The sequence below is a fragment of the Cucumis melo genome, chromosome 6 (genome assembly GCF_025177605.1).
Source record: "Cucumis melo cultivar AY chromosome 6, USDA_Cmelo_AY_1.0, whole genome shotgun sequence".
NCBI classification, from domain to species: Eukaryota; Viridiplantae; Streptophyta; class Magnoliopsida; order Cucurbitales; family Cucurbitaceae; genus Cucumis; species Cucumis melo.
Window position 1 is genome coordinate 33,435,368 of NC_066862.1, and position 12,733 is coordinate 33,448,100.

The 12,733-nt window shown below is 30.9% G+C and overlaps 1 protein-coding gene across 1 annotated transcript; it reads left to right on the forward strand.

Moving 5' to 3' along the window:
- The first annotated feature begins 6,027 nt into the window (after positions 1–6,027).
- Positions 6,028–9,245, forward strand: LOC103501598 (probable serine/threonine-protein kinase PBL23). The gene is made up of 5 exons (XM_008465212.2): positions 6,028–6,523; positions 7,272–7,453; positions 7,554–7,743; positions 8,075–8,466; positions 8,777–9,245. The coding sequence occupies exons 1-5, from the start codon at positions 6,400–6,402 to the stop codon at positions 9,107–9,109; spliced, it is 1,221 nt and encodes a 406-aa protein (XP_008463434.1). The 5' UTR covers positions 6,028–6,399; the 3' UTR covers positions 9,110–9,245.
- Positions 9,246–12,733: the final 3,488 nt, after the last annotated feature.

The following is a 12,733-nucleotide window of genomic DNA, read 5'->3' on the forward strand; positions in this document are numbered from 1 at the left end:
GTTAGCTTCCATTGGGATTTTAGCGAGTTTGTTGAACTAAAGATGATGCACTCCTGAAAAAGAAATAGGAAAAACATGTGGTTTACAAATTGGATTGATTTTTCAATTTAATGCTTATTGGTTTTTTCCTCCGCGCATTAAATGATTTTTCATTTTTTCCATTGTTTGTTATGCTTTTTGTTTTACCAATCAAATTTAGTACATGTTTCGTATTGATTTTTAAGGGTTAAAAAATGTTTATAAGTTCAACCAAATTTAGTACAGTTCGTATTATTTTAGTGTTTCAAGAAATGTTTAAGAGTGTTTGAAAAATGTTTATAAACATGGACAAAGTAAAAGTTCCGAGCTTTGGTCTTTTTTAAGTTATGGTTTAAAATTTTCTTGAACATTTAGACGTGGAGGAAATTTTCTTCATTTTTCAATCCGACCAAATTTGAATTTTTTTAAATTAACCATGTCAATATAGTTAAGTCTGATTACACACAATTTCTACGTCACTTTCAACAAATGATTTACTTTTTTCAATTTCCAATTTATTTCCATTCTTAGCTTTATTTTCAACCATCGAAATAATATATATTCTTTTAACATCATTCATTCAGATCTTTTTATTGAATTTTACAGAAGTTGCGATTAAAAAAGTGATACACTGCAGTTTTATTAAGCTACGATCAAAATTTATTTACCAGTTATAACTATCTTGAATTTGTTATAATAGGTTAGAAATCAAACTATGGATAAAAATAGGATACTTTTAACATGTGAATCCTACACTTTCTTCTTTTTAAAATATTTAACATGGGATCCTATCCTTTCTTATTTAAGACATTTAATATTATACATATATATTGAATATTTTAATTTTCAAAAATATCCTCTTATTAAATATTTTTTTAAATTCCAATTTCTAATTTTTAAAAATACATTTTCTTATAGGTCATTTTAATAATATAATAAAACAGCAAGTTATTTAACTCTATAAAACAATTTACGGCATTAGACGGCAAAAATACTCCATGCAATTAATTGTACTCCATGCAATTAATTGTTCGCATGCGACTAATGTTAATAAACGATTATTAGACGGCATTGTGTAGAATAATATACAATTGATATACGATTTTGTAAATTATCAAATACATAAACGATCAACAATAAATGCTAAACAATAACAATATGTTTTAACCGTTGTACAACATTATATAAACGATAATCATATATATAAACGATAAGGTAATAAATAGTAAAAGATGACGAAAAAGTTTAAGTATACACGATTTGTGTAGAGAAATTTCAATGATCGTTTATAAACGAAAATTTACAGAAACTTCAATAAATCGTAATTACAAAAATGTCATCCAAATAAAGAGTTATAAAAAGGTGAAGGAACTTGCTCATACTTTTTCTTTCATAGTCTTCGTCGTCAATCGTTTACATATAATTTATATTAGTTTTTTTTTTTACAAAATAGATGGTGAGCAAGAATCAACAAACATCGTGTAGCAAATCAATAAGGTGTAAAACAAAAACAGAAGAAAGAAAGAAAAGGAAAAAAAATGTAACAAACTAGAATGTGAATACCTGTATGTATAGTGTTGTATACTTCTGTATCTTTTTCTTTTAGCGCTCTGCATTTGTAAATTTGTTTAAACTTTCCCTTATTTGAAACATACTATTTATTATGTCCTTCAACCGGTGAAACACTATCCTATTATGGAAGATGAACAAAAAAAACCTCAGAATTACTATATACTACGGTTTAGAAACATTGAATCAGATCAAATCAAAAATAGACAAAAGGATTATCTCTTAAGTTTTGACAAACTGTCTTTTTGGCCAGTTCCTTAACATTAAAATGGCCAAAATACCAACTCAATTCCTGAATTTTCTATTAAGAAAACAATGCCATACAAAAAAAACTAATGTCCTTGCTTTCAGCTTCAATCATATAGCAGAATTTGGGCTGAAAGACTTTTGTTTTGTGACTGGACTAAAAGGTCACAATTCCCTGAGTTAAATCTAGGAGAAAGAAAAGAAAATGGTCTGAAAAATGCACTTTTCCGTCATGATGACTTTATAACAAGAAGAGATATAGAAAGAACTTTCAAAGCGTTGTACAACGAGGAAGACTCATTGAAAGAAAAACTAGCTAACCTCTATATCTTAGAAGCATTTTTAATTCCCAAACAGCAACACAACCACATAAATCTCCTACATCTAGACATATTGGATAATGAAGAAATCTTCAAAGGTTATCCATGGGTGAGGTTATCCATAGGTGAGGTTATCATACATCCTAACATATCAGTTCTTAAAAAAAGCATCCTACAGTGACAAAGATGTTGTATATCTTCAAGGATTTCCCCAGCTTTAGTCTATTGGGCTTTTGAGAAAATACCAAGACTTTCCAATTTAGATGTTGGGTTTGGAAGAAAGCTTGCAAAGGAAGGACCACCAATTGTAACATGGAAATGTTTGAAAACAAGTGACTTTGAAAGTTCTTTGTATTACAAATGTAATTAATCGCGTTGTTAAACGATTGGAAAAACATATAATGTTAAACAATGATGTTGTACAACTAAACGATCGTGTAGGATATCATTTATAAGATGTACAATTTATGCGATCGTGTAGTATATTATTTAAGCGAATATGTGTATATGCGATTAAACGATGGTATTGTTGAATATGAACGATCGTGGTAATAAATGTAATTGATCCCTTTGTAAGTTTTACAAGATAGTGCAGGATATAAAGAGTGAAATGGAATACGGATTTCTTGAGTATAAAATAAAAAAAATTTGAAAGTTAAATTTAATAATTTGAAGCTTTACAAACATTATAAATCATCTCTAAAATATTGAGAAATTTGTAAGTCGAAGGATGAAGCAGTATCAATGTATTCTTGAGTTGACATTCTTCTTTTGTTTCTTTTGCTGCTTTCTCCTTGTGTTGAGACTTTTGTCTTTTTTTGCTGACTAACATTATTTTCCTTTTGCATTTCTTTAATTTCTCTCTTTTTTCCTTTTGTTTCAACTTCTTCTGGTTCTTGAATGCTATCGGTGTCAATTTCTTATTAAGTTTCAGTTTCGTTATTATCAAATTCATCTTCATCAATCAACTTTTGTTTTCCTTTTGTTGTATCTTTTGTATTTTCTTCCCCTTGTTTTTCTATTTTTTCTTCAATGATTACAAAATTTCCCAATAGAATCTGGCTTCGTTTTGTTTTGTCTTCCTGACTCCTATTTTCAACTTCTTCTTCTTTTACTCCATCTTTAAATTTAATTATTTGAATGTAAAAAAAGAATGTGCTGTCAAAATGATTGTGCAAGAAAATGTAGACAACCGTGCAATCTAAACGATCGTATACCAAATTTTGAAAAAAAAAATCGTTTAGATTTGTAACCCCAACTCTAAACGATTGTGTAGCTTAATCTAAACGATCGTGTAGCCCAATCTAAACGATCGTCTAGCCAAATCTAAACGATCGTATACCAAATTTTGAAAAAAAATCGTTTAGATGAGGAATCCCAAATCTAAACAATCGTATAGCGAAATCTAAACGATTGTATACCAAATTTTGAAAAAAAAAAAAGGTTTAGATTTGGGGTAGCCAAATCTAAACGATCGTGTACCAAATCGCATTACCAAATATATTACACGCATTGTTGACGGGGTATTTTTGGTATTTTACACGTTGGCCTCTGGACTTTTTCTATTTTCAGAATTGTTCTATATAGTGTAAATATTTTGCCGCTTTTTTTTATATTTTTTAAAAGACCCCATATAATTTTGTAGTTATATAGCTGTGTATTCATAAATTTATGTTGTTATATAGATCATTTATATTCTCTAACTAAGATCTATTGTCCAATGTGATCACCTTATTATTTAGATTTAATAGTCTATATATATAAGTTAAAGATATTTTTTATAATTAGTTTTTAGGTTGTTACACTATAAATTTATTAATTTTACATTGATTCAATAACAAATTCAGTTACTATAATTTAGACACAATTTATAAAATTTCAGTTCGAGAATATTTTAAGATTATCTTGTGATTTTATCAAACAATAATCGTTGATGGTTACAATCAAAATATCAAAAATTTCCCAAACAAAAGAATAAGGAAATGTTTCCATCAATCAACTTCATATAAAAAAAATTAAAATATCAAATTTTAAATAGATATTTTGCTTTGTAATTAATTTTTCTTATATTTTATATAATTTTATATTATATAATTATACAAATATTTTAGGGGTATTTTCAAAAATATAAAAAAACGGCGAATTATTTACGCTGTATAGAATAATTCCGAAAATGGAAAAGCCTAGAGGCTCACTGTGTAAAATACCACAAATGCTTCGTCAACAATGCGTCTAATATATTTGGTAACGCGATTTGGTACACGATCATTTAGATTTGACTATTATTTGGTACACGATCGTTTAGATTTGGCTACCCCAAATCTAAACAATTTTTTTCTTTCAAATTTTGGTATTCTATCATTTAGATTTGGCTATCCCAAATCTAGGGTTTAGGATCTAAACGATTTTTTTTTTCAATATTTTTTATACACAATCTTTTGGTTTTGATTACCCTAATTTAAATGTCTAACCAATTTTTTCAAGATTCTTTAATTTGATTACCTAATATAAACATAAAAAAAAGAAAAGAAGAAAGACGATAGGATGTATGCATTGAATGAAAAAAAAGGAAAAAAAAAAAGACGTACTTAAAAAAAGAGAGAAAAACGATAGAAATAAATAGATTTGGTTACCCAAATCTAAAAAAAAGGAAGAAATTGCATGAGAAGTACAAATCAAACAATAAGAAAAATTCCAAAAAAGAGAAAAAATGGAAAGGAAAATTTGGAATATTCAAAAAATGACTAAATTTATGGGATTTGTTAGACCGGCCATAAATATTTCAGTAGTTTGTTATATTTAGAAAAGTTCTCAATATTTTACTTTATCAACCTATAATATTTAAATATCTTAAAAACAAAAATTAAAATTATATAATATTTTAAGGTAATTTTTCAAAACTATTACAAATCGAAAAAATATTATTAGTTCGCCTAACAAAAAGAAAATACACATAAAGCTGGCCAGTTTTTAAAAAATATTTCAGGTTTGCCTTTCCTTTCTATCTTCTTTCCTTTGCAGTTTTTTCTTTTCCTTTTCATCGTCGTCAAACTGTTATTTGATTGTTTAAGATCTAAATATAAAAGATTTTGAAAAAAAATCTAAATGATTGTGTATCCAAATCAAATTTAAACGATCAAATCTGAACTCATGTATCAAATTGATGGTCTACCATAAAATCTTGAAAAAAATCGAATAGTCAATCTAAATATAAAAAAATCTAAATCTAGCAAAAAAAAAAAAAAAAAAAAAAGAAAAAAAAGAAAGAAAGTCAAATTTAAATGATATATTATGTGATGTGTACCAATTACTGATGATACATTTTTGATATTTTTTCAGAGTTTTTATCGTTTTTAAAATTGTTTTTTAACTATTAGGTAGCTTTGTTATATTTTTTAAAATACTTGTATTTTAAACTTTAAAATAAAATTTTTACATTTTTACCTAATAATTAAACACTATTTTAAAATTTAAATTTATAATTTAACTTTTGACGCACGTGTTATTTCTAGTATATATTAAAAAGTCAAACTCTGTTGATTGAGGAATTGAGCTCTCTCCTGCCTCAAACTTTCTAGTTTCTACCAAGAATTTGTGAATGCTTGTTGAACCGAACATGAACCCGAACCTCCCATTTCTTGTAATTTATAGCGCGTATTGAATTTTGGGGTTTGGTGCTGCAACTGCCTCCACAAATTGGAAACCTCCGGACAGAGAAGCGTGAGAAACGCCTGTTTTAGCTCAACAAGCTTTCTAAAAATGGCGAAAATTTCCACTCACACCATCCTTCTCAAATTAGCAAATTTGACTCGGTCTCCCTCAATTCCAAACTTGGGGGTGGTTTCATACTGCAACAAAGAAGAAAAACAAGCTTCGTGGTAAAATTTTAGCTCCTTTTTCCCGAGAGAGACCAGAAAAAAATCAAAAGAAAGAGAATTTGTCTGGTTTTTTTCTGGGAAATAGTTGTCTTTATCTATCACATTTATCTTTTCCATTATTTTAGATTTTTTAGATTTTCTTTATCCATTTTTTTCCTTTTTTGCTTTGTGGGGTTGAAGCTGACGAGGGCATTTCTCATTGTTATGCGCTGACTTTGTTTCTTCTTCCCCTTCCCCCAATCTCCTCGTGGTTTCTATTTCTGTGTCTCTGTTGTTATGTGCTTTGGGTTTTCAAGGTTTTATTCAATGCAAGATCTTGATTGCCATTTGTGACTGCTTTTGAGTTCTGAGATTAGTGATTAAGGAAGATGAATTGCTTTCAATGTTGTATGTCAGAGGAGAAAGTCAATAAAAAGTCTTTGAAAAAGAGCATTAAGGAGTTTCATGAGACAAAAACTTTAGCCTCATTTGCCAATATTTCCTTTAAATCTGGTAGGTCCTGTCCCTTTGCTCCCTCATATTTTGATCTCCTGCCTTCTGCATACGTATAAATTTTGGCATTGGTTGCATATGACTTGTTTGGGTGCAATCATCCATGTAGATTTTCAGTGGTTGATTGGAACTCAAAACACGTTTTTGGTTTTGAATCTTCCTTACAAAAATGTGGTATTTGAGCATTGAGTTTTGATATGGTTTGAGGCATTTTGTGGGTTCTTTCTTAGAATGAAGTTATTTTCTTAACCAATAATACGCTCCAAGAATTCCCCTTGTAGTTTTTAATGGTTCGTTGGACCTCAGAATGTGTTTCCAGGCTCGAGTCTGATATGTGATTGTCCAATCATTGTTTTGCAGAGGAATCTTTCTTTCTTTGGATAAATGTATATTATCCTAACCCCTAAAACACACCTAGAATTCACCATGTAGTTTTTAGTAGTTTATTGGAATTCATGAAGTGTTTCCGGGATTGTATCTTCCTTAATTGAGTATGGTATTTGAGCTACAAATCTTTTAGTGGTAGAGGCATTTGGGTAGTTTCTTTTTCCGAACGAGTTTATATTTCTTAATCACTCATACACCTAGAATACTTTCGACCATCTCTTTTCATTGTTTCAAACAATACATGCGTAGATTCTACAAGATCCTTCTTTAAAACTTTAATTGCTTTTATTCTTCTAAAAGTAGATGATTAAAATCACTGGTCAATACGATTGATTCAATAGACTTGACTGTGAACTTGCAGATGCTAGTCGGCGAAGGTACATAACTGAGGAGATAAAAAAGTTAGGAAAAGGAAACATCTCCGCTCAAATTTTTACATTTGGTGAGCTATCAACTGCTACAAATAATTTCGACCACGAAAATCTATTGGGGGAAGGTGGTTTTGGAAGGGTTTACAAAGGCATCATTGAAAGCACAAAACAAGTACCGTTACACAACCTTTACTTTCATCTGTGCCATCTATGCATGATAGAATTGTTATTGAGTTTTCTGCTTATTTGTGTTTTGGTTTTGTCTTACTTAGGTAACGGCCGTGAAGCAACTTGATCGAAATGGATTTCAAGGAAACAAAGAATTCCTTGTAGAGGTTTTGATGTTGAGCCTTCTTCACCATCCCAATCTTGTAAATTTGGTTGGTTATTGTGCTGACGGGGATCAGAGGATTTTGGTTTATGAGTACATGGCTAAAGGTTCCTTGGAGGATCATCTTCTTGGTATGACTTAATGGTTCATTTCACAATCGGTTAAGAGCTCGAATTATCCCTGAATAATATTAGAGTTTCCAATAAATGTTTAGTTTGTAGATAGTGCTACAAAAAGATAGCATTTAACTGAATTCATCAAGATCTAGATGTATTTCATGTTACATTACAGAGATAACATGTTTACATCTTTTTTCTTAATTATTTTTTTTTTTAATTTTTGATAACTGAAATACAATTAAAAGCCTGAGCTTCCTTGAAAAAACCAAAGGTGCTTGATCTTAAGCTTGCAATGACAAAACTTTTTATACCAAGTTCTGAAGTTGGAGCCTCTTATTTTCAGATATAGCATCAGATAAGCCACCTCTGGACTGGAAGACAAGGATGAAAATTGCTGAAGGAGCGGCAAAAGGACTTGAATACTTACATGAAACCGCTAACCCTCCCGTAATATATCGTGATTTCAAAGCTTCGAACATATTGCTGGATGAGGAATTCAACCCAAAGCTCTCTGATTTTGGTCTTGCAAAGTTAGGTCCTACTGGGGACAAATCTCATGTTTCCACTAGGGTGATGGGAACCTATGGTTACTGTGCTCCTGAATACGCGCTGACAGGACAACTGACGACGAAATCAGATGTCTACAGTTTTGGTGTCGTGTTCCTGGAGATCATAACTGGAAGAAGGGTTATAGACAATGCAAGACCAACAGCAGAACAAAATTTAATTACTTGGGTATGCATTTTATGTTGTATAGACTTCTGTCACTTGCATATATATTTGATATTGCTATAAATGAAGATTTACATTTGGTATTGTGATGTGATGCAGATGTTGTTGTTATCTTGTTCCAAACTTTTGAAGCAACTTTATTAAACTTTTCATTTTGTTGACATTTCAATGAAGGCTTATTTTCCTGACATGTTGGTCGATATTGATATTAACTCAACCCAAAAAATTGTATTCCAAACTTTCTAAGCTTGAGCACTGAATAATTTGTAGAGACCAAAACTTATTAATCTCAACCATGTTTACCGTATTGTAGGCACAACCACTTTTCAAAGACAGAAGGAAATTTACCCTAATGGCAGATCCAAAGCTAGAAGGGGATTATCCAGTGAAGGCTCTATATCAAGCTTTGGCAGTGGCAGCCATGTGTTTACAAGAGGAAGCAAATACTCGACCATTGATCAGCGATGTGGTTACAGCTCTTGAATATTTAGCCGCAAACAAGGATGTTGATGCAGATGTAGATGATGAATCAGATTCAGGTTCGGTATCAGGATCAGGATCAGGTTCAGGATCAGGTTCAGCTTCTCCTGATAGAAGTAGTAACAAAGGAGATAAAGATGTTGATGTTGAGGGTGATGGGAGATGATTTAAAATTGGACTAAACAAATAATAAAGAAAAGATATTACGGGATCTCTGCCTATTGTGTGACTGGGGCAGTTTGTTCCCCATTCCCTTCATTCTTTGTAATATTTTTCAATATGACAAGGCCATTTTAAGGATATTGGAGTAATGTGCAAAACGTAATTATGATGAGGGCAGAAAAGTAAAGAAAAAAAAAAAGATCATAAAAGAGAAATAATTGAGACATTGGCATTTAAAACAAAGAAACAAGATAAAAGTGCAAATCGAAGGCTTGATTGATGACTTTTTTGTTTTGAAAGTCTTTCACACTTCTTTTCTATAAGCTTTTCATATTTTTTCCAGAAAATATTTGAAAATTTGAAGTGTATAACCTTGGGTTTATTATGGATCAATTTTTAAAATAATTTTGTATTAAACATTTAATTGATTCATTTTTAAATTATGTTTATATTAGTTATGTCCTTTATACCTCATATTTAATTCCTTTACTTTATTATACGTTCAAAACGAACCGGAAGTTTTGACCTTCAATAATCACAACTTTGATTATAGTTAACATCCACGGTCCAATTACGAACATTACAAAAGCATCAACAAAATATAGCATGTGGTACAACAGGGTCCAACAAAAGTTAAAAAAAAGTTAAAATCGAGTAAAGTTCAAGGATAATTATGTTTAGGATTGTCTTCTCAAGATATGAATGCAATATTTGTAGTTCTAGTGAGAGATTGTTGACTTGTAGTTCAACATGCAATAGTCTGCAAAAGGATGATTTGATCTCCATCTTTCCTTTAAGCCAGTCATGTAACGATCTTCCCAATTTTCATGAAAGTGTGTCATGTCTCTTTGAGTGAAATGCATCGATGAGGTTCCCTGAAAAATGGTCTCTTTTGCTCAGTTTAGATGATTCGATATTGTGCGCCTTGCTCATCAAGCGTGGATGGTATATTCGCATACTGTGTAACCTTGAGTTGTCACACCTAGCCCCACACGCGTCCTAATTTTTTGTGCTATATGTGGCACTACTTTGAGTAGTCTTGGTGCCTCTAGGCGAATCACCAGAATGTTTGCTTAGGTCCTTAAACTTTGCTTAATCGCCTGATAACTTCACACTTAAACTTAAAATCATACTTTAGGCGATGTGAAGCACTTAACATAACATAATATGATAAATCACTTCTTTTATTAACCTTTAACCCTGAGTTCTATAACACTTTACATGATACTTGAAAACGACACTAAAACTTAAACTAAACGTCCGACATCCTCTTTTTGCCTAGCATCTTCTCTCCTTTTCCTTACTTTTAGCCTTAACGCTTGATCACTTGGGGAGTGGAAACTTGAAAAGTAAGTCAAAAGAACTTAGTGAGGAAATTTTAAGAAAACCTTTTTGAAATACCTTTCATAAACAACATCATTTCATAAATTCATCATAATGCATAAACACAGATTAGTCTCAAACGATCCTTTTGCCAAGAACATGAATCATTTCCTACACCAAGACATATCATCTTGTGTTTAGACTACTATGGTATCCTTTTCACCATTAGCATTCGGGAATATCTTGATCCATTCCTTCTTGCTTAGGCCGCTAAGCACAATACACATCTTTTATGCATTGGCCAGCTTCACTCCACCATGTAGTCCTTTTCTACATGTTTGCCTATACTCCTTATGTGCACATAACAATTATCTCATTGATAGGAAGAAGAGTAATGGTTTGAACACAATTTCGTTTTACATTCATATAAAACACACTTTGAACATAGTATAAACTTCCTTTCAAAATCTTTTTAAAATATTCATATATAAAACATCATTTTAAATCGATAAGAACTTTTAAGAAAAACCTTTAAACATAAACAAACTCTTCAAAGAAGAAAACAATCCCAACAACTTGTTTTCTTTAATGTAGAACGCCTAGCTTCGGTTTCCTTCTTGTCGCCTAGGACCAGCTTACACTTAACTTTTTCTCCTTTGAGATTTTCAGAGTAACACCCTTAATAATATGACTTCTTCCTCTATTTATTCTAATCCGTAATTAGATTAGTCATCCTAAATCTCTTAATAACTCGCTAGCTTCTACTTTTTGTTGTATACTTGTAAACTTTTCATTTAACTTAAACATGCTTAACCCTTAACCTTACACATAAACTCTGTCAATTCAGGATCATACATCTTCCTTGCCTAACTCCATCTTGCGAAGAACTTCAAAAGTCTAACGGCACTTAAACACCAAAAGTCTTATCGTGCCACCTTATTTCCTTACGAATAAACTCAAATGCCATCTTCTTATCACATCTTTCATTCACAACGCCTTCTTCAAACACTTGTCAAATTTTAGCCTTCCTAATTTAAGTACGGGTCTCACAAGAGTACATGTGGATTGGGTATGTCAAAATCTTTGAGACTTATGTCTATATCATCCTCTAACTTGGTTTGTTATCTCCAAGATTATGTTAGTCGATGTCTCTTCTTTTGCATTAGTAGCTCTTTATTTTTCAAACACAATTGTCAAGTTATCAAATTAAAGAAATGATTTCTTCGGTAGACCTCGAGCATTGAAGTGTTCCTACTAGGTAGGGGTAATAATTAAGGATGAACATGATAGACTGAAAAATCGAGCTGATCGATTAAACCGAAGTTGGTCAGTTAAAGAATGAGAGAGGTCGGTCGGTGTCGGTTTGAGAAAATACCAAATTGAGAAATTTCAAAAAAAATTTTTAGTGTTAAACCGATTGACAGATATTTTTCATTGATGGTCAAGGTCGGTTTGAACATTTACTAAATCGACCATAGCTGGTTTGGTGGCAGTTTGGTCGAGAAATCAAATTCGACAGACCGATGATCACCCCTAGTAATAATTATTGATAAGTGTCATGTCTGCATATTTTTACCTTTAATTTATGGTTAATTTAGGTGAAAAATGGGTATAACTTGTGTCATTAAAGCCCTAAAAAGTTATGATTTATTCAAAAGAAGCTATTAGATGTTTAAAATGTTCGGGTTTATGCCCTAAACTCATAGTAGGTAAATTGTAAACAAATTTTTAACTCAAATCCAATGAACTTTAATAATAAGAGAGTATTAATATTTGAATACGATAAAAATATTATATTAATATGAACTATACAAATATTAAAAATTATACATTATTTAATTTAGTGTGAATAATGTGAATAAGATTGATATAATTATTAGTTTATGGTTTAAATTGATACAACCACAAAGTCCAGAGTTTTAATTAATACAATTATTAGTTTATATTTTAAATTGATATAACCCAAAATTCATGGTATAAATTGATATTTGTCATAATGTTTAATTTATTTAATAAATAAAATATTTTATTTAATTTGTTAAATTAAATAAATAACTCCACTTAATTATAGGGGAGCGGACTATCATGGGCATGCTTGTCCAAGGCGTTGTTTGCCTATGGTCGTATGCCCGAATACCCCCAAATCTCTTTGTCTTTATATCTTGTACGTAGTTTAGTGCAGTGCTTTCCTTTTTGTGTCATCGAACTAGAGTGTGACATTTCTGCATTTTCATATCCAAGCCTGCCAAGGCTAAAGATGTTCAAAATGTACTATAGGGGAGACATAGTAGTTGAATCACCAACC